The sequence below is a fragment of the Cynocephalus volans genome, chromosome X (assembly GCF_027409185.1).
Source record: "Cynocephalus volans isolate mCynVol1 chromosome X, mCynVol1.pri, whole genome shotgun sequence".
NCBI lineage: Eukaryota > Metazoa > Chordata > Mammalia > Dermoptera > Cynocephalidae > Cynocephalus > Cynocephalus volans.
Genome location: NC_084478.1, coordinates 171,117,773 through 171,141,246, shown reverse-complemented (window position 1 = coordinate 171,141,246; position 23,474 = coordinate 171,117,773). Strand labels below are relative to the sequence as shown.

General features: G+C 38.1%; 1 protein-coding gene across 1 annotated transcript in view; it reads left to right on the top strand.

Moving 5' to 3' along the window:
* Positions 1–23,474, top strand: part of F8 (coagulation factor VIII) — a 146,689-nt gene that overhangs the window by 33,969 nt on the left and 89,246 nt on the right. Inside the window, exons 5-7 of the mRNA XM_063084470.1 lie at positions 17,639–17,707; positions 19,231–19,347; positions 21,592–21,813. Coding sequence (XP_062940540.1) covers positions 17,639–17,707; positions 19,231–19,347; positions 21,592–21,813 — 408 coding nt within the window. The remainder of the gene's footprint in view (positions 1–17,638; positions 17,708–19,230; positions 19,348–21,591; positions 21,814–23,474) is intronic.

The window sequence follows — 23,474 nt, the reverse complement described above, 5'->3', positions numbered from 1 at the left end:
TTGCTTTTGTTCCCTGTGCTTCTGAAGTATTATTCATAAAATATTTACCCAGACCTATGTCCTGAAGTGTTTCCCCTGTGTTTTCTTCTGGAATTTTTATTGTTTTGGGTCTTACGTTTAAGTCTTTAATTCATTTTAGTTGATTTTGGTATATGGTAAGAGGTAGGGATCTAGTTTCATTCTTCTGCATGTGGATGCCCAATTTTCCAGCACCATTTATTGAGGAGACTGTCCTTTCTCCAATGTATGTTCTTGGCTTCTTTGTCAAAACTCAGTTGGCTGTAGGTACATGGATTTATTTCTAATTCTATGTGTCTGTTTTTTTGCCAGTACCATGCTGTTTTGATTATTATCACTTTGTAGCATATTTTGAAGTCAGGGAGTGGGATAACCCCCACTTAGTTCTTTTTGCTCAAGATTGCTTTGGCTATTCAGGGTGTCTTTTTGTTCCATATAAATATTTGAGTACTTTTTTTCTATTTCTACTAAGTAAGTATGTCATTGGTAATTTGATGGGGATTGCATTGAATCTGTAGATCACTTTGGTTAGTATTTGAGAATATTGATTCTTCCAATCCATGAACATGGGATGTCTTTCTATTTTTTGTGTGTGTGTGTGTCTTCTTTAATTTCTACTGATTTTTGTATGTTGATTTTGTATCCTCCTACTTTACTGAATTTGTTTATTAGGTCTAGGAGTTTTTTGGTAGAATCTTTAGGTTTCTCTCTATGTAAAATCATATCATCTGCAAACAGGAACAACTCGGCTTCTTCTTTTCCAATTTGGATGCCGTTTTTTCTTTCTCTTGACTAATTGATCTGGCTAGGACTTCCATTACTACGTGGAATAGAAGTGGTGAAAGTTGGCATCCTTGTCTTTTTCCAGTTCTCAGGGGGAAAGCTTTCAGCTTTTCCCCATTCAGTATGAGGTTAGCTATGGGTTTGACATGTATAGCCTTTATTGTATTAGGGTACTTTCCTTCTATACCTATTTTGTTGAGAGTCTTTATTATGAAAGGATGCTTAATTTTATCAAAAGCTTTTTCTGTGTCTATCAAGATGATCATATTTTTTATTTGTTTCATTCTGTTGATGTGATATATAATGTTTATTTGTGTGTATTGAACCATCCTTGCTTCCCTGGGATAAATCCCCCTTGATCATAGTGTATAATCTTTTTTGACATGCTGTTGGATTCTGTTTGCTAGCATTTTATTGAGGATTTTTTTCATCTATGTTCATCAGGGATAGTTGCCTGTAGTTTTATTTGTTGTGTCCTTGCCTGGTTTTGACCTTGTAATATGAGTTTGGAAGAATTCCATCTACTTCCATTTTTTGAAATAGTTTAAGAAGTAGATATTAGTTCTTCTTTAAATGTTTGGTAGAATTCATCGGCAAAGCCATCTGGTCCTGGGCTCTTCTTTGTTGGGAGGCTTTTTATTACTGATTCTATCTTGTTACTTGTTACTGGTCTATTTAGATTTTCTGTTTCTTCTTGATTCAGTCTTGGTAGGTCATATGTGTCCATAATTTTACCTATTTCCTCTAGGTTTTCATATTTATTGGCATATAGTTGTTCATAATAGTCTCTGATGAATCTTGTAATGTCTCCATTTGCATTTCTGATTTCATTTGGGTCATTTCTCTTTTTTTCTTGGTTAGTCTGGCTAACGGTTTGTTGATTTTGTTAATCTTTTCAAAATACAAACTTTTCATTTGCTTGATCTTTTGTATTATATTTTTAGTCTCAATTTCAGTTATTTCTGCTCTGACTTTTATTTCTTTTCTTCTACTTATTTTGGGTTGGGTTTGTTCTTGCTTTTCTAGATTCTTGAGGTGTGTTGTTAGGTCATTTATTGGGGAGCTTTGAGATTCCTGGATTTGGATATTCACATCTTTCCTGTCATGCATTGGCTTGGGTCATGAGGGTGAGGGTGGGGAGTGCACAGTTCATGCTAGTGTTCTAGAGCGATGCAGTATGTGTTTTCTAGGGTGCTCCCCACACTTGGCTCTGGGCTTGTCTTGCCAAAGCTTATGTGCACCTCTGTTGTCAAGATGGGGACTGGTGTGGGTCCTCTGCCTACCTTTTCACCACAGGGGGAAGTTCCTCTTGTGCTGATTCGGGTGTCAGAGACATGATGGCTGATGCCATGTGCCTCTCTCTCTCCTCTATGCCACCATCTTGGGGTTTCATGCTCCACACAGAACTCACCAGTCTCCTGCTGCACTCCTACACTTCCCATAGATGATCCCATCTATATTTAGTGTCTGTTAATTGTTCTGGTACTTTTTCTGTGGGAGGAATATACCCTGGGCACCTCTGGTCTCTCATCTTGCCCTGCCTCCTCTCATAGTTTGTTTTTAATCCTATTTTTTAAATGGTGAAATCAGTTTCAATGGACCTTTTTTTGTTGTTGTTCCAGTTATCTACTGCTGCATAACCCCACAATTTAATGGCTTAAAACAACAACAACCATTTTTATCTCTCATGGTTTTTGTGGATCTCATGCAATTTAGAAGTGTCTTGACCTGACAGTCTATCTCAGGATGGCCAGAGCTGAGATTGTTTCAAAGGTGACTTTATTCACATGTCTAGCACCTGGGCTTGAAAGACTCAAATAGCTGGGATTCTCTCCAAGTGTTCTCTCCAACATGGGTGCTACAGGGTAGTCAAACTTTTTATATGGCCCCAAGAGAGAGCCCATTGGAAGCTGTATCACCTTTAGTAATCTAAGTTCAGAAATCACACAGCATCACTTCCATCACATTCTATCCATCAGAACACATCACTAAGGCCAGGTTATAGAAGGGGACCCATCTTTTGATGGAGATAGTCAAATAATTTATGAACATGAGCTACCATACCCTTTATAAATGATAATGATGAACGTGATTTTTAAAAAATGGGGTTTGGGGAGAAGACGAGAGCATTTGTAGTTTGAAATAGTTTTATTTGGAAGTCTGATCTCTCATATACTATGTTTGGTTTCATAGTCATAATTAATGACAAAGTACTAAAAACACAGCATGTTATTTGTGGTAGGTAAAGGTTAATGAAACAATAAAATCATCAAAACATAAGCATTTACATATTACATATAAAGAAATAAGTTTAAAGCCAAAATAATTATTTGACAGAGAATTAAATTAAAAAGTCAATAGAGGTTCTAGTTCCAGGTAAGATGGAGTAAACACAATCCACCCTTTATCTCTCACTGAACTCAACTATACAACCTTGACAAAATGCATACCCAGCTATTTGAAAATTCTAAAAAGCAAATAGAACAGGCATATAGCAAAAAGCCACCAGATAGGAAAAAGTATCACTAAACTGTTGGGGAGTTTACCTTCTTTTTTCTCCCTCTATTATTCCCCAGCCTGAATTAAAACACAACTTGAAAATTAGAAGTGAGCACTATGCTGCAAAGAGAGCTCCAGGAGAAACCAACTAATTCTGGTTCAAGGAGTGGGAAAGTTAACTTCTAATGCTCAGAGATAGCGTTGTGTGTGTGTGTTGGGAGTGGAATCCCCTGCTTTTTCCTCTTCTTTTGCTCCATTCTCTCATGCCTTAGCCCTAGGTATGCCTGTGGCGGTGACAGTGGCTGGCAACAGAGCCCTGCAGGAGCCAAAACTCTAAGGAAGGCGAATATTACTCTCCATTTGGTGGAGCTGAAGAACCAAGAGATTGGGGCGAAAGCTCATTGCTTTTTTCTCTCTGTCCTCCCATTGCTTGGCCTTAGATATGGTGCAGTTGTGAGAGTTGGCAGCTTCTGGTTAGAGAACCAAAAAGGAGAACTCAGAAAACTGGAAAGTTGAGAGACTCATAGAAGTAGACAGCAGAGTAATGGTTACCAGAGGCTGGGAGGTGGATGGGGAGGAGGAAAAGTGGTGGACTAATGGGTACAAAACTATGCTATCTACCCTAAGTGAATCATTGTGCAGTATATGCATGTGTTGAAAGAATACACTGTACAAGTAAATGTTAAAATATTTCAAATGAAATTGAAAAAATTTTTTAAAGAAAGTTGAGAGATTACAGAGAGAAAAGATCTCAGGAAAGTAAGCCCACAAAGTTATTCATAAACTCCTGGATTCATCTCCAACCTGCACATGCCTGGCTCTAATCCGAATTAGTATACCAAAGATTGTGAGAACTGAAACTTCTGCTCAAATACCAGACTGTCCCCTGGTTGGTGCACATGCTAGACAGAGTCAAATGACACTGCAAACACTTTAAAAACTGAACTGAAACTGGAACCACAGCCCAGAACATTCTTTAAGACATGTTTAATAGTTAAAAACAAAAATAGAACATTGTGTGATGGAGTTTTCAGTGTATATAGATATAATACATAAAACAACCATAACATAATAGGAGGAGGGTACAGGGAACTTTATGTTCCACTGAATTTGATTCCAATTCAAATGATAAAATATTGATTCTAAATAGACAATGAAAAGTTAAGTATGTATTCTGTAATACCTAGAGCAATAAAAAAATTATATGAAGAGGTATAATAAAAATCACAATAGATAAATTAAAATGGAATGCCAAAAATGTTCAAATAATTCAATAGAAGGCAGGTAATGAGAAAGAGAGAAACAAAAATCAGAGAGAGGAAATGGGGACTAGACTTGTGAATCCAGAAATCAACCTATCAAAGGTCAATTGATTTTTGGCAAGTCTGCCCAGACCATTGAACGGGGGAACGAGTAGTCTCTTCAATAAATAGAGTGGGAACAGCTGGATATACACATGCAAAAGAATGAAATGGACACTTTCTTTACACCATATACAATATTTAACTCAAAATGGATCAAAGACCTAAGAGATAAAAATATAAAAGTTCTTAAAAGAAAACACAAGGCTAAATCTCCATGACCTTGGATTTGGCAATGGCTTCTTAGATATTATGCCAAAATATGAGAAAAATGGAAAATATAGATAAATTGGACTTCATCAAAATGAAAAACGTTTGAGCTTCAAAGTATAACATTAAGAAAGTGAAAAGATAACCCACAGAATGGGAGAAAATATTTGCAAATCATATCTGATAAGTGACTTGCATCTAGAATATGTGAAGAAATCTTACAATTTAATAATAAAAGATAAAAACTCCAATTTAAAACTGGGCAGAGGATTTGAATAGATATCTTTCCAAAGAAAACATACAAATGGCCAACAAACACATGAAGAGAGGCCCAATATCATTAGTCATTAAGGAAATGCAAACCAAAACCACAAATTAAATACCATTTCACACCCATCAGGATAGCTATAATTAAAAAAAGAAAAGAAACAAAAAGGAAAATAAGTATTGGCAAGGATATGGACAAATTTCAACCTTCATACATTGCTGTTGGGAATGTAAAATGGTGCAGCTGCTTTGGAAAACAGTTTTGTGGTTCCTCAAAATGTTAAACATAGAATTAACATATGACATAGCAATTCCACTTAGGTATAGGCACACTCCCCCTATATTGAAAATAAGTATTCAAACAAAAACATATACATGGATTCCTGTAGCAGCACTGTTCACAGTAGTTAAAAGGTAGAAACAACCCGAATGCCAATCAACTGGTAATGGATAAACAAAATGGGGTATATCCATCTGATGGAATATTATTCAGCCATGAAAATGAACAAAGTACTGGCACATGGTATAAAATGGACCTTAAAAATATTAAGCTAAGTGAAAGAAGCCAGGACAAAAGGCCACATATTGTATGACCCAATTTATATGAAATACCCAGAATAGGCAAATCCTTACAGACAGCAAACAGATTAGTGGTTGCCAGGGGCTGGGGGTAAGAGCAAATGGGGGGTGACTGTTTAATGGGTACAGGGTTTCTTTAAGGGCTGATTAAAAAGTTCTGGAACTAGGTAGTATTGATGGTTGCACAACATTGTGAATATACTTAATGCCACTGAATTGTACATATTAGATTGATTAAGATGGTAAATTTTAATGTGTATTTTACCACAATTAAAAAATATTCCAACATGCACACAAAAGAAATACCTAGTTTCAGACTGTTTCACTGGTGAATTTTATTAAATACAAGGCACTTCAAAAAGTTCGTGGAAAAATAGAATTAAAAGATAATATGAATCTTTCCACGAACTTTTTGAAGTGCCCTCATATTTAAAGAAGAAATAAAACCAATTCTACACAATCTCTTCCAGAAAATACAAGATGAGGGAACACTTTCCAACTCATCTTACAATGCCAGTATTGTTCAATACCAAAGCCAGATAGTGCAAAAAAAGAAAACTACAGACCAATATCCCTCATGAAGCTAGACATACTAATTCTCAACAAAATATTAGCCAATAGAATGCAGCAATATATAAAAAGAATAACATACCATAACCAAGTGTGGTTTATCCAGGGAATGCAAAGCCGATTCAATATTTGAAAATAAATCTATGTAATCCACGATATTAACAGAATTAAGAAGAGAAAGTACATGATTATATCAATTGATGCAGATAAAAGCATTTGACAAAATACATCATCTATTCATGATAAAAACTCTCAGCAAACTAGGACTAGAACTGAACTTTCTTAACTTGACAAATGTACCAAAAACCTACAGCTAACATCATATCTAGTGGTGAAAAACTGAGTGCATTCTCCCTAGGATTGGGAACAAGGCATGGATGTTCACTCTAATCATACCTATTCATTATAGTAGTGGAAGTCTTAGCCAGTGTCATAAAGCAAGATAAAATAAAGGCATGCATTGGAAAGAAAAAACCCACATAGTCCCTATTTACAGATAACATGATTGGCTATGTAGAAAATTCCAGAGAATCTTTAAAAAAAACCTCCCATAACTAATAACTGACTTTAGCAACATTGCAGGATATAAGATCAACACATGAAAATCAACTGTATTCTATGTATTATCAATGAGTAATTGGAAACCAAAAGTTAAAAAAAGGAATAATGTTTACAATTGCTGCAAAAGTTGAAAACTTAGGTACATCTAACAAAACATGTACAGTGTCTGTGTGGCAAAAACTACAAAATGTTAATGAAAGAAATCAAAGAAGACTCAAATAAATGAAGAAACATACCATATTCATAGACTATAAGATTCAACATACTAAATATATTGATTCTCTCAAATATACAGATTTAATGCAATGCCAATCAAAATCCCAGTGACATTTTTGTAGATTTAAACAAGCTGATTCTAAAATTTATGTGGAAAGGCAAAGGTACCAGATTAGCCAAAAAAGTTTTGCAAGAGAATAATAGAGTTAGAGGAATTTACCCTACCCTATTTTATGACTTACTACAAGGCTGCAGTAATCATGACACATGGTATATTAGTCCATTTAGTGTTGTTATAACAGAATACCTGAGACTGGGTAATTTATAAAGAACACAGGTTTATTTGGCTTACGATTCTGGGACACCTGCTTCTGGTGCGGACCTCAGGCTGCTTCTACTCACGGTGGAAAGTGGCTGGCAGCCGGTGGGTACAAGCAGATCACATGGCAAGAGGAAGCAAGAGAGAGAGAGAGAAAGAGAGGAGGTGCCAGGGTCTTTTAAACAACCAGCTCTCATGGGAACTAATAAGGTGAGAACTCACTCAGGAACCCACCCCCCAGGAAGAGCATTAATCCATTCATGAGGGATCCACCCCCATGATTCCAACAGCTCCTGACATTGCCACATTGGGGATCAGATTTCCACATGAGTTTTGGCAGGAACAACATGTCCAAATTCTATCACATGGTATTGGTTAATAAGATAGAACCATAGATCAATGAAACAGAATAGAGTCCAGAAATAGGTTTACACAAGTATGCCCAGCTGATTTGGTGTAAAAACAATTCAATGAAGGAAGCATAGTCTTTTCAACCAATGGTGTTATAACAATTGGACATTCATTTGCAAAAAATGAACCTTAACCTAAACCTTACTCCTCGTACAAAGATTAACTCAAAATGGATTGTAGATCTAAAATGTAAAATGTAAAACCATAAAACTTTTAGGAAACGTAGCAGAATATCTTCATGACCTGGGGTTAGGAGAAGGGTCCTGAGAAGATACCAAAAACACAATCCATAAAAGAAATTGGTAAATTGGACTTCATCAAAATTAATAAATTTTGCTTTATAAAAAACACTGCTAAGAGAATGAAAAAACAAGGTACAGACTAGGAGAAAATATTTGCCAGTCACATATCTGGCAAGGGACATATTCAAAATATATAACATGCTCTCAAAACTCAGCAGTAAGAAAACAATCTAATTTTTATAATGGGCAAAAATTTTGAACAGATACTTTACCAAAGAAGAGGTATGGATGGCAAATACGCACATAAGAAGATGTTAAACATCATCAAACATTACGAAAATGCAAATTAAAATCACAGTGAGATACCTATTAGAATAGTTAAAATAATAATTTTAAGAATGCCAAGTATGGTGACAAAAAATGCACAGCAACAGTAGGTCTCCTGCATTGTTGTCAGGGATGCACAGTGGCAGAGAAACAGTTTGGCACTTTTTTATAATGCTAGGGGGACACTTCACTTCCCTGCCTGGGTATTTACCCTAGAAGTAGAAACCTGTTCACACAAAAGCCTGTGCACAAACGTTCACAGCAATTTTATTCATAGTAGCCTGAAACTGGAAACACCTAAATGTCCTTCGACTGGTGCATCGTTAGTTAAACTGGTACATCCATAATGGAATACTCCTCGGCAATAAAACAGAATGAAGCAAGTGTCAGGTCGCGGAGGAGGGGGACACTAGCCAGGTAAAGGAAGAAAAAAGCTTTTATTAGCAAGCGACAAGCGGACCTGCCGGGCTGAGCCGAAAAATGGCGTCAGCACCGAGAGGCAGGCGAGTGTCTTCTTTTCTAGGAATAAGATTGGCGTCCGGCCTAGCCTAGGACGGTCACAGTGTTCCACTCCGGAAACCTTGGGCTGGTGGAGAAGCAGTGACAATGTCGCAGTCTGAGTACAGCTTGCTCAGCCTGCTCATGGGAGCAGAGACCTTGAAGAATGAAACTTAGAGAAACAAAACTGAGGGGTAGGGGCTTTCTAAAAGCCAGGTTTTCGGTTCCAGGGACCTAACAGTATTTTTTTATTTTATTTTATTTTATTTTATTTATTTATTAAGAATATTCATGAGATACAAAGCTAATTGTCACCTCTCCTGCCCATGATGTGAGGGTCAGATTCACACTGGGGGCACACCCACCACCAGAAATTACCCTTGCACCCCCTGTCCACACCCAATTATCCCCCAGCCTCCCTCCCCTTCCTCCTCTCCCCCCCACTCCACTTTGTAGCCCTAGGAATGTCCCCTCCCTCTGTCGGATGATGGCACTGCTGTGGTCTTTCTTTCCTGCCTTCCTTTCTCTCTTAGCTCCCACATATGAGTGAGCACATGAGGTATTTATTCCTCTGTGCTTTGCTTGTTTCACTCAAGGTAAGTTTCTCCAGGTTCATCCATGTTGTTGCAAATGGGAGTATTTCATTATTTTTTATGGCAGAGTAGGATTCCATGGTGTATATATCCCACAGTTTCCTTATCCAGTCATCCTTTGATGGACATTTAGGTTGGTTCCATATCTTGGCTACGGTAAACAGAGCTGCGATGAACATGGGAGTGCAGGTATCCCTTTGACTATGATGATTTCCATTCCTCTGGATATATAACCAGAAGAGGGATTGCTGGATCGTATGGAAGATCTATCTGTCATTGTTTGAGAAACCTCCATATTGTTTTCCACAATGGTTCTCCTAATTGACAGTCCCACCAACAGTGCAGGAGCGTTCCCTTCTCTCCACATCCTTGCCGGCATTTGTTATTCACCGTCTTTTTGATCATAGCCAGTCTAACTGGAGTAAGGTGGTATCTCAATGTGGTTTTAATTTGGATTTCCCTGATGACTAGTGATGTTCAGCATTTTTTCATATATCTGTTGGCCATTTGACTGTCTTCCTTTGGAAAATGTCTATTCAGCTCCTTTGCCCATTTTTTAATTGGGTCATTTTTTTTAAATGTATAATTGCTTGAGTTCTATGTATATTCTGGATATCAGTCCCTTGTCAGATGCATAGTTAGCAAAAATATTCTCCCACTCTGTAGGTTGTCTTTTCACTCTGTTGATTGTTTCTTTTGCTGTGTAGAAACTTTTTAGTTTGATATAGTCCAATTTGCTTATTTTTTCTTTTCCTGCTTGTGCTTTCAGGCTCATGTTCATAAAGCCTGTGCCCTGCCCTACATGCTGAAGTGTTTCACCTATATTTTCCCTTAGTAATTTTACAGTTTCAGGTCTTATACCTAGGTCTTTAATCCATTTTGAGTTGATTTTAGTGTATGGTGAGAGATGCATATCTAGTTTCATTCTTCTGCATATGGATATCCAGTTTTCCCAGCACCACTTGTTGAAGAGGCAGTCTCTTCCCCAATGTAGATTTTTGTTGCCTTTGTCAAATATCAGATGGCCATAGGCCTGAGGAGTGATTTCTGGGTTCCCTATTCTACTCCACTGGTCTGAATGTCTATTTTTATACCAGTACCATACTGTTTTGGTTATAACAGCTTTGTAGTATAATTTGAAGTCAGGCAGAGTTATGCCTCTGGTTTTTTTTTTTTTTTTTTTTTGCTTAGAATTGCTTTGGCTATTCACGGTCTTTTGTTTTTCCATATGAAAGGTAAGATTGTTTTTTCCATTTCTGTGAAGAATGTCATTGGTATTTTGAAGGGGATTGCATTGAATCTGTAGATCACTCTGGGTAGTATAGACATTTTCACAATGTTAATTCTTCCAATCCAGGAGCATGGAATATCTTACCATCTTTTTGTATCTTCTTTAATTTCTTTCAGTAGTGGTTTGTAGTTCTCATTGTAGAGCTCTTTCACCTCCTTGGTTAAATTGATCCCTAGGTATTTTATTTTTTGTGTGACAATTGTAAATGGGCTTACTTTCTTTATTTCTCTTTATGTCAGTTCATTATTTGAGTATATAAATGCAACTGATTTGGGGGCTTTTATTTTGTGTCCTGCAACTTTACTGAAGTTATTAACCAGCTCTACAAGTTTTTTGATAGAGTCTTTAGGTTTTTCTATATATAGTATCATGTCATCTGCAAATAGGGAAAGTTTGACTTCATCTTTTCCAATCTGGGTTCCCTTTATTTCTTTCTCTTGACTGATTGCTCTGGCTAGTACCTCTAGTACTATGTTAAATAGAAGTGGTGAGAGTGGACATTCTTGTCTTTTTCCTGTCCTTAAGGGGAAGGCCTTCAATTTTTCCCCGTTCAGAATGATGCTGGTGGTGGGCTTGTCATAAATGGCTTTTATTGTGTTGAGATATTTTCCTTCTATACCTAATTTGTTGAGTGTCTTTATTATGAAAGGATGTTGAATTTTGTCAAATGCTTTCTCAGCATCTATTGAGATAATCATATCGTCTTTGCCCTTGAGTTTGTTGATGTGATGTATCACATTTATTGACTTTCATATGTTGAACCATCCTTGCATCCCTGGGATGAATCCCACTTGATCATAGTGTATAATGTTTTGTAATATGTTGCTGTATTCTGATTGCTAATATTTTGTTGAGGATTTTAGCATCCAGGTTCATCAAGGATATTGGCCTATCCTTTTCTTTTTTTGTTGTGTCTTTTTCTGGTTTTGGTATCAGAGTTATGTTGACCTCATAGAATGAGTTTGGGAGAGTAGCATCTGTTTCAATTGTTTGGAATAGTTTGAGGAGAATTGGTATTAAGTCCTCTTTAGAAGTTTGATAGAATTCAGCTGTAAAGCCATCCAGACCCGAACTTTATTTTGCTGGAAGATTGCTGATTACCACTTCAATCTCCTTGCTTGTTATTGGTCTGTTCAGGTTCAGTCTTGGTAATTTATATGTGTCTGGAAACTGATCCATATCTTCCAGATTTTCAAATTTTTTGTCATACAGTTGTTTATAATAGTCTCTAATGATTCACTGTATTTCTATGGTATCAGTTGTAATGTCTCCTTTTTCATTTCTAATTTTTGTTATTTGGGTCTTATCTCTCCTTTTTACTGTTAATCTAGCTGATGGTGTGTCTATTTCATTTATCTTCTTGAAAACCAACTTTTAGTCTTGTTGATCTTTTTGATTGTTTTTTGAGTCTCTATTTCATTTAGTTCTGCTCTGCCCTTAATTATTTCTTTCTGTCTACTGCCTTAGGTTTGGATTGTTGTTGTTTTTCAAGTTCTTTGAGGCATAGTGTTAGGCTGTTTATTTGAAGTCTTTCCATTCTTTTGATGTAAGCAATTACTACAATAAATTTGCCTCTAAGTACTGCTTTTGCAGTATCCCACAGGTTTTGGTATGATGTATCTTTATTTTCATTAGTTTCTAGAAATTTTTTGATTTCCTGTTTAATTTCTTCTTGGATCCATAGGTCATTCAGAAGCCTATTATTTAGTTTCCATGTATTTGTATAGCTTTCAGTGTTTTGCTTATTGTTTATTTCCAGTTTTAGTCCATTGGTGTGAAAAGATAGTTGGAATGATTTCAACTTTTAAAAAATTTGTTGAGACTAGATTTGTGACTTAATATGTGGTCTGTCCTGGAGAATGTACCATAAGTTGATGAGAAGAAAGTGTATTCTTTAGCTGTTGGGTGAAATGTTCTTTATATATATGCTAAGTCCAGTTGGTCTAGGGTGTAGATTAAATCCTGTGTCTCTTTGTTGACTTGTTGCCTGGAAGTCCTGTCCCATACTGAGAGAGGGGTGTTCAGATCACCCACTGTTAATGTATTAGGTCCTATCTCTTTCTGTAGGTCTAAGAGTTTTTGCTTAATATATCTGGGTGCTCTGCTATTGGGTGCCATACATGTTTATGATTGTTATGTCTTTTGGCTGGATAATTCCCTTTATCATTATATAGTGGCCTCCTTTGTCTTTTTGTTGTTGTTGTTGTTGTTTGGTTTAAAGTCTATTTTGTCTGGTATAAGAATAGCTACTCCTGCTCAGTTTTGGTTTCCATCTGCATGGCACATCTTTTTCCATCCCTTCACTTTTAGTCTATGTGTGTCTCTACAGGTGAGGTGGGTCTCTTGAAGACAGCACATACTTGGGTCTAGCTTTTTAATCCAATCAGTCAGTCTGTGTCTTTTGAATGGGGAGTTTAGTCCATTCACATTTAGAGTAGTTATTGACAAGTGTTGCTTAATTCCTGTCATTTCATTGCTTCTTGTTTAGATGATTTTATTATCTTTTGATCATTATTTCCCCTTTTATTTCTCTTCTTCAATGTGAGTTGGGAATTTAAGGTGGGATGATTTAGCTTCGTTCTCTTTCTTGCTGGCATTTGTGTTTTAATGGTGGGTTTTGCTCTTTCTTGTGTATTTGTGATAGTGGTCACCATTATTCAGATTCCCAATGAATGACTCCCTTGAGAATTTCTTTCAGGGCTAGTCATATCGTGATGAACTCCCACAAGTTTTGTTTGTCTGGGAAATACACTATTTCTCCCTCATTTCTGAAGGAGAACCTTGCTGGGCAAAGAATTCTTAGCTGGAAATTTTTTCCCTTTAGTATTTTGAGTATATCGTTCCACTTTCTTCTTGCATGTGGGGTTTTGGTTGAGAAGTCTGCTGTTAGTTTGATGGGAGTTCCCCTATAAGTGACCTGACGCTTTTCTCTTGCTGCTTGTAGAATTCTGTCTTTGTCTTTGAGCTTTGCAAATTTAACTATACTGTGTCTTCGGAAGGATCTTTTTGGGTTGAATCTGTTTGGAGACCTTTGAGCTTCCTGGATCTGAAGGTCTGTATCTTGCCCTACCCCTGGGAAGTTTTCTGTTACTATTTCCTTGAGTAGGTTTGATACCTTTTCCTTTCTCCTGTCCTTCAGGAATACTCACAATTCACATGTTAGAGCACTTGAGATTGTCTGCTGTCTCTCTTAGATTTTCCTCATTATTTTTAATTCTTTTTTCCCTTTTTTTTTTGTCTGCTTGAGTTATTTAAGAAAGACCATCTTCAAGCTCTGAAATTCTTTCTTCTGCTTGCTCTACCCTGCTGCTAAAGCTCTCAGTTGTGTTTTCTATTTCACTGAGTGAGTTTTTCATTTCTAGAAGTTCTGCTACATTCTTTTTTATGGTATTAATCTCTTTGTAGATTTCCTCTTTCATATTCTGGATGCTTTTTCTTGTTTCATTGTGTTCTCTAATTGAGTCTTCCTTTATTTCTTAAAGTTTTCTTAAGATCATTGCTCGAAATTCCTTTTCAGACATATCAAGGATTCCCTGTTCCATGGAGTCTGAGTTTGGGGCATTACTGTATCCTTTTGGTGGTGTCATTTCTTCTTGATTGTTTGTACTTCTAGTATTTTTTCACTGATGCTTGGTCATTTGGTAGGGGGTTTGCTTCTTCTATTACACTGAGATTGGCTGTGGAGTGGCCCTGGTTGCTACTGTGGTGGTGAATTGTATTTGCTTGACAGTAGGTGTGGTGGTGGTTATGTTAAGCCACCTTGGTTCCAGTTCCAGGCTCTGTGGTCATAGAATGAACCCCTACTGCCATGTGCTTCTGCTGAGCCAAACTCAGTTGGTCGGACCCATAGGTGCTCCCTCCTGGGTCCAAGGTGGGGTGAGGGGCCGCATCCAGCTGTGCAGTTCCACTGGCTGCTGCTGCTGCCACTGCTGCTTGGAGGGCTCCCACCTAACAGTATTGATACATGCAACAAGATGGATGAATCCCAAAGGCATTATACTGAGTAAAGAAGCCAGTCTCAAAGATTATTTATCACGTGATTCATTTTCTATGACACTCTCAAAAATACAAGTCCATATTGGTGTAGAACAGATTAGTGGTTGCTAAGGGTTATGGACAGAAAAAAGATATAACTATAAAGGGACAGCAGGAGGGATTTGTTTTAGGATATTGAAACTATTCTGTATACTGATTGTGGTGGAGTTTCATGAATTTATACCTTTATAAAAAGTCAGACATATACAGCAAAAGGAAAAGTCACTTTCAGTATATGATAATTGAAAAATAAAAGTAGTTAGAGTGTTTTCAGACAGCTTTACATGTATTTTATTATTTAGTAACATTTTTATTTTAAATTTGTATGGCTGAGGGGTTCCATAATCTTTTCAGAACTCAGAGTCTCTAAAGTTTTTAATCCAGTACTTCTGGTCAAGATGGCAGTTTCTTCACACTTGGCCAACTGGGATCTGGATCAGGAAGCCAGCAGTGGTGGCCAAGGATGAATAGTGCTCCCCCCAGATGAACCTGGAGTCAGCTGGACTGAGAGCCCGTGTCATGCTTTATGGAAACTGAAGGTCCTGGGAGAGGGGAGAAAAAAACACAATCCTCAAACAGGAACTAAACTAAATTTTCCTCTTGGTGCAGTGGGAGGATCTGCGGTATTTCCAAGGTGGCCACGGACCAGTATCTCCAAAATTGCATGGTAGGGTATGGTTTGCTCGACAGAGAATTGTGAACACATCTGTAGGTTACTCAACCAATGATCACAGGGGACAACAAAGATCACCACAGTTCAACAACATCAGATTTATTGGCTCATGGCAATGAGGGACATAGCACACCAGAGGAACTGTGGGACACCTTTCCAAACAAAGGAAACTATAGAGTTAGTAAAGGATTTGGGGAAAGGGTTGAGGTTAGGTGATATTTCAATGAAGTAAAGCAGCATTGTATGTAAAGAAACCAACGTGAGGTCTAGACTGTGAAGTGTCCTGATTCCTTGAAAACTAAGAGATTAACAGAGATGTGAAATGTTAAGTCGAGAAGCCCCTTATCTGAAGCTCAGCAACAACATGGATGCACCTGGAGAAACTTATGCTGAGTGAAATAAGCAAAGCACAGAGAGATAAACACTGCACGTGCTCACTCGTATGTGGGAGCTAAGAGAGAGAGGAGGAAGGAAAGAAAGACCAAGGTGGTGCTGTGACCCGACAGAGGGAGGGAACGTTCCTAGGGCTACAAAGTGGAGTGGGGGGGAGGTGGGGGGTGGGTGGTTGGGGGGTAATTGGGAGGGGACAAAGTGCACAAAAGTCATTTGTGGTAATGGGTGTGCCCCCAGTATGAGTCTGGCCCCACATCATGGGCAGGAGCGGGGACAAACAGCTTTGTATCTCATGAATATTCTGAAAGAAAGAGAGAGAGAGATAGAGAGAGAGAGAAGTAATGCTCAGAGGTATAAAATATCTAAAAGAAAAAATATGTACGTACAATGGAATATTATTCATCCTTAAAAAGGAATGAAATTCTGACACATGCTACAACATGGATGAACAAGGTGTCAGGAGTAGTCAAACTCATAGAAACGGGCTGAGGGGAGGGGAAATATGAAGTTATTGTTTAATGGGTACAAAGTTTCAATTTTGCAAGATGAAAAAGTTCGGGAGATTAGTTACACAAAAGTGTGAATACACTTAACACTGGTGAACTGTACACTTAAAAATAGTTAATATAGTAAATTTGTTATATGTTATTTTATCACAATTAAAAATTTAGAAAATGTTAAATGTATAATTAAATGTTTATCTCCTTTAATCTTTTTTAAAAAAAATAAATAAATGAATTGAGGCTGTTTGTGTCCAAGTAGTTTAGATAATTCAGGAAAGAGTGGGATGTTTCATTCTTATTGATACAATTTCAAACAGTGTTTCCGACAGGCTATGAGTTTAGACAGCAGTTGGGTAAGAAAGCAAGAGTCACTCAAAGAAGAGCTGTTGTTCGGTGAGTTTACACAGTGGCGGGCCGTGCTTGGGACAGATGGTGTCCTTCACATTGCAGCTGGCTTATCTGTGTCTCTTATCCCAGCCGGAGGAGGGCCAGCACACGTTTTGTTACTTTCGTCGCCCAAGCTCATTTTTATTTGTAAGCATTAAGGGTGCAAGAGAGACAAAGAAAGGGAGAATGTCATAAACAAAGTCTTCCTGCTCAAAATAAGATTGCAAACAAAACTTCCCAATCAAATAAAGAAATATAATGCTAAGAAAGACGGTGAAAAACCTCAACAATTAAAGCATGAAGCAAGCTCATTTGTAGCATTTAAAACTTTAAATGCTGCTATACATGGTGCTCATTTAAAATGTGACTAGAGGTGTTTCATATGGACAGTTGTTATTTCACTCATAATTTTGTTTATTTACAGTTGCTGAAGTATGAAAAGTTACAAGAGTAATAAAAATTATCTGTTTTAATTGCTTATATGCACATTTTCCATGAACAATGTGTACTGTTTTTGTAATTTTTCTTTTTCTCTGCTGTGTGTGTGTGTGTGTGTGTGTGTGTGTGTGTGTGTGTGAGTGTGATTTTATAGGCTTGCATTTTGCATGTCTTTTTAATTTCATTTTTCTAGTAATCCATTTTTATTGTATTTTGCAAAAGTAGTGGTCTGCAACAAATTTTAAATTAAAAAGAAAATTTTTTACCCCAGATAGTTTTAGAAACATATGGTATAGAAGATCTGACATCCAAGAAACAATGTTATTATGGCAAAGTAAACGAGAGACAAAGGACTACATCCGTGCTTACTCTCAAGCAGTCGATGAGGAAATGTCTCCTCCTAGTGGTAATTTCCTATGATGGGATTTTGAAAGAAAAGATAAATGCTCTCACTTCTTTTTCAGGGAGTCTAGCCAAAGAAAGGACACAGACATTACATGAATTTGTACTACTTTTTGCTGTATTTGATGAAGGTCAGTGAGCTTCAATCTGAATTTTGGACTCCTGAAAGCAAATACGTTAATCTAAGCTGGTACTTGAGAATGTGGGCTGGCACTGTTCAGAGGAGGTGATTATATAGAAAGAACATAAATTACATTACTGTTCAGGCACGAAGGAGATGGGGATGAAAATGCATTCCAAGAAACAAAGCAACCTACATTCCACTGGCAGCGATGAGGTAGGGTAGTCAGAAGAGCTGGGTAACAGGTGGGTCGTGTCCCCCTCGTTAACTGCTCAACAAGGACTTTTGGCTCTACTCTAAATACCTTCACTTCATCTCTTACTAAATGTGCAACCTTTGGCAAGTGACTTAATCTATCTGCATCTCAGTTTCCTCAAATCTAAAATAGAAATCACAGTACTTCTCCTATAGGATTGTTGTGAGGACTAAGTGATTTCACTTAACAGAACACTTGTGGCACAGAGTAGGCCCTCAGCAGTGTTACTACTTCTGTCTGCTCCCCCTCCTAATATAATCATGACGTCATCAACAACTGTGACGTCATGATCTCCTCTCCCCTGCTATCCACCTACATTGCCATCTTTTCAGTCGGGGCCCCGATTATCTCTCTGCTGACTAGTCTCCTATCTTTTGTGTTCCTTACACTCCATTGTTACTACAGCAGCCACAGGAAGCTGACTGAAAAGCAAATCTGATCTTACTCTACTCTTTAAAATCCTTGAATTTTACCTTGAGGTAAATCTATTATATAACTTCACTCTTTATTATAATTGTTAGCTTATCTGTCTGTTCAAGCTAGAGTGCAAGCACCTTGAAGGCAGAGGCTGTGTTTTCTTCATCATCAGTGCCTGCACTTAGTAGTGCTCAGCAAATATGTTCGAATGAATGAACAAATTAATGGATGAACGGGTAAATGATCTTATGAGGATTATCTAAAGGCTGGACGCTTCAGAAAGTTTTAGCATTAGCTGCCAGTCCTACACACAAAACGGTAACTTCAAGAAACTACTGCCCAATAATATTTCCAGTGCTTTAGCGCTTATCAATTTCAGAGAGGAAGTTGGGAAGCTTTCAGTTTCCTGGTGTTTTGTTTCTACAAACTGGGATGAAGCGATTATGATAGGGACAGGGATTGACAGACAGCCCTTTTCCTAGGATAATTTCCATCTGCTTCCTTTTAAATAAATCAGCTAATAAATAGAAAGAAATCTTTCTGGCTCAAATTAACCAATTTTCTTCCTTCTCCTAGTTACCAATTGCTATTATCTTTTTCCACCTATTATCACGGACAGGCAGACAGAGAGATAATCACTTTCAGCAAGAAATGTCTGCTTTTTGGTAATTGTCTCCCCCCTCTCTCTCACTGACTTTGAGAGGGTAAATCATCAGTGCCTGCTTTGCTGGAAACAGTGCTGAAGGTGTGAGCAGTCTTTGCCCCAAGGGAGAGAAAGTGGTGGGGAGGGTCAGAGAAAGGGAGAATGATTCATGAGACGGATGCTTAGCTGGCTCTGTCTTTGCCTCCTCTATCATCAGGAAGAAGTTGGCACTCAGAAACAAAGGACTCCTTGACACAGGCTATGGATTCTGCATCTGCTCTGGCCTGGCCTAAAATGCACACAGTCAACGGCTATGTAAACAGGTCTCTGCCAGGTATGTACACGCCTGCTCAACAATGCTCAGGACTTTCTGAATTCAACACCAGAGCTCTCTTCTCCCATTCTCAGACAGCTCTGCAGCCCAGAAGAAAGCCCACTGAATTCTGGCCCATGCACACAAAGTTCTCAGGTTTCTCTTTCCTTTTGCTTGAGTATGAGTGGGTAACCAAGGATAAACACACATTTGATGGGAGCCTGAAATATGAAAGGGATAGGCAAAGAGAAACAACAGCAACAGCAAAAAAGAGTAACCCCAGATGAAAAACAGATAATGCCCAGAATAGAAAAGAACTTTTCAAAAGCTCTAATTGGTATTTTCATAAAGATGCACAAAGATACTACATTAATAAAGTAACACTAGGATTCTATGAAAAAGAAACAATAAGAACAAAAACATGCTTGTAAAAATCAGAAATATGATTATCAAAATACAAACTCAACAGAAGGTAGGTAAAATAGAGAAAATCTCCCAAAACGTTAAACAAAAAGAAAAGAGATCAATAATATATTTAAAACATTTAAAAATTAAACAAATGATAGACGAAAACTTTTAAGAAGGAAAAGATCTGAAAAAAAGCATTAAAAGATATGAATTTCATATTAAAATTGCCCATCAGGATAAACAAACAAAAAACAGACCCCGACACAAAATTACTGTTTGTGTTATTTCAGAGCACAAAGAGAAGGTACTTAAAGCTTCTCCTGGGAGAAACAGGTCACATAGAAAGGAATGGGAATTAGACTGAAAATATAATGGAGCAATAACTTAAAAGTTTTAGGGGAAAGATTATTTTCACCCTAGAATTAATATCAAAACTATGAATCAGCTTTGGGGGAGAAATAGAGACATTTTCAGAAATGGAAGGCCTTAGAAGCGACTGAATATGTACCACAATAAAACTAGAGACTAAATGAAAGAGGGACTTGGGAGATCCAGCAACCCAAGAGAATAATGAAGGGTGAGGAGGAATATTTTCTTCTTGATTTCTTTTTCTATTTTCCAATAATTCCATAATGAATATGTACAATTTTAGAATTAGAAAGTAATTAACTTTTAAAACATGCAAGTTCCTGCTCTCACATACCTTATAGTATAATGGAGACACAAATAGTAACAAAATGAGCATGATAATAAACGCAAAATTAAAAACCAAGAATTACTCTGAAGGAAAATTACATAATTCTATATGAGTGTACAATAAAGGAATGTGACCTAGACTAGGGAATCAGAGAAGGCTTCCTTGAGACAGTGCCACTTGAACTGAACTTTGGAGCAGAACCAGGAATAGGGAATCAAACCAATCAGGGCCTTCTAGCCCTTAGCAGATAATTTGGACTTTATTCTGTGTGGAGTGACAGCCATTGAAGGGTTTTAGGCTGGGAGATATTACAATCAGATCTGAATTACAAAAATATTACACCACTTTTCTTGTGGGTGAAAGGCTTGGGAGGGAATGTGACCAGATGCAGGGAGACCTGTAAAGGAGCTATTTCAGTGATTCAGACAAAAGATAATGGTAGTTTGTATTAAGATGGTGGTAGTACTAATGATAGTGAAAAATAGATATATTTGAAAGCTTTAAGAGCCAAAATAGGAGGCACCTCTGTCCTCATGGTCAACAATGTGGGATCTGAACATATGGCTGCTTGGGTTCAAATATTGAGCAAGTTAATTAACCTCTCTGGGCATCAGTTTCCTCTCCTGTAAGAGAAGGTTGATAACCCATCAGAGGGTTATTATGAGAAATGAATGAGTTAAAATTTGTAAAATACTTTGGACTGTGCTTGACATAAAACAAAGTACTCAATCAATGTTGGCTGTTATTAATTATGTTCCCATGGCTGGTGTTACAGTGGACATGGGAGGTGAGAACTGTGGCAAGGATAACCGTCACTCGCATAACTGAATGCAGGATGGTGTCATTCACTGAGATAAGGAACTCTGTAAAAGAATGAGGTGATGAAGATTTGGTTTTGACGTGGATTTCATGAGATGTCCAGGTTCAGGTGTTGAGGAGGTAATTGGCTATGTGCGGCTGGAGTTCCAGGAGAGATCTGAAAAGGAGGCAGAAGAGGGAGCAGTCCGAGCAGTAGGGGAACGTAGCCCAGAAAGGTGTTGGTACAAAGGCCAAGGGAGGAGAGAGTGCCAGGAAGGTCAGCACATGCAGATGAAGACTAGCAGGTAGTTCGCATTTCAAATTCGCTCCTTAGCCACAGCTGTCTCATTCCTGCCTTACAGGTCTGATTGGATGCCACAGGAAATCGGTCTATTGGCATGTGATTGGAATGGGCACCACCCCCGAAGTGCACTCAATATTCCTTGAAGGTCACACATTTCTTGTGAGGAACCATCGGCAGGCCTCCTTGGAGATCTCACCAATAACTTTCCTTACTGCTCAGACCCTCCTGATGGACCTTGGGCAGTTTCTACTGTTTTGTCATATCTCTTCCCACCAACATGGTAATAATATCTTGGATCTTAAAAGTGAATATTGTAAATATACAGTTCTACTTTTAATAAGATTTGCTGGATGTGTACAGAAATATAATGTGTTGCAAAAGGTGGCATTATACAGTTAGGATTATGTTAGACCTCAACTGCGATTCTGTACTGCTAGTTTCCAGAGTAAATATTTTAACTGAGAATAAGGACTTGAATATTAGTAGGTGTATCAGTGCATTTTCTGTTGCTTATAACTAATACCTGAAACTGGGTAATTTATTAAAAAATGAAATTTTCTTATGTTTTTGGTGGCTGGGAGGTCCAAGGCCCAGGAGGCACATGTGATGAGGCATTTCTTGGTGGGGCTCTCTACAGAGTCCTGTGGTGACACAGGGCATCACATGGCGAGGGCTGAGCAAGAGCACAGCGGTCAAGAGCATGTCCACGTGCTTCCTTCCTCTCCTTATAAAGCCACCAGTCTACTCCCTGGTAACCCATTAAACCATTAACCCATTATTTCATGAATGGACTGATCCATTCACGAGGGCATAGTTCTAACACTCGCAATCCCATCACCTCTGAAAGGTCCCACCTCTTAAATACCACGTTGGAGATTAAGTCCCAATATGAGCTTTGGAGAGGACAAACATTGAAAGCATAGCAGTAGCACTGGTGGGTTTTTGGTTAGATACCTGAGATAGAAGGGGGAGAGGTGGCTTAACAGTAAGTGAGGTGGGAAGATGAGGACGGTGTGGCATTGTTTTCCCAGCCTGATCCCCTTCATTAAGTTTCAGTACTATACGGAGAAGAACTGAAGGTCATAGCTGAGGAGATGTTTTATAAGAAATCCAGGGAAATAGAAAAAAGATTATTGTCTAGGTTGTGACTGTAGGGCTTCGGTATGTTGATAGTGATGCCCAGAGCAGCGGATAGCAAATATGACAGGATAGACAGCGGGAAACTCGGCTTGTCAGGAAACAGTGGGTGCTAGCAAAAGCAGGATGGAGTGGAAGTTTGCCAGCAATGTGAGGCACCACATGAGATTTTCAAGGATTACTTGATGGGAACTTTGCGAAGGGTCAAAGGTTCTATGTAAGCAAGTAAGGACTATGGTACATGCCGTTTCAAATTATTGTTAATGTTACTTCATTTGTAGTTACAGGTTGTGCAAATTCAGATTGCATTGTCATTTCCCTCGCATTTTCCTTCCTGTGTATTTACTCTTAATCTTGGATCCATGTAATGACCCCCTTTCTCTACCCCTCTATTGTGGCCATTGAGGGCTGTCTTAGTCCATTTGTGCTGCTGTAGCAGAATACCACAGACTAGATCATTTATAACGAAAAGAGTTTTATTGGCTCATGATTATGGAGGCTGAGAAGTTAAATATTAAGGCCAGAATCTTGCAAGGACCTTCTTGCTGTGTCATAACATGGCAGAAGACATCACATGGTGGAAGGGGAAACAGGTCGAGAGAGAGATTGAGAGACAGAGAGCGCACACAAGAGGGGCTGAGTCCACTCCCACAGTGATGAATCCACTCCACAGATAATGGCATGAGTCCTTTCATGAGGTTGGAGCCCTCATGACCTCAATACCTCTCAAAGACACCACTCTCCAAGACCATCCCAATGGCAATTAAATTTCAACATGAGTTTTGAGGGGACAAATATTCAAAC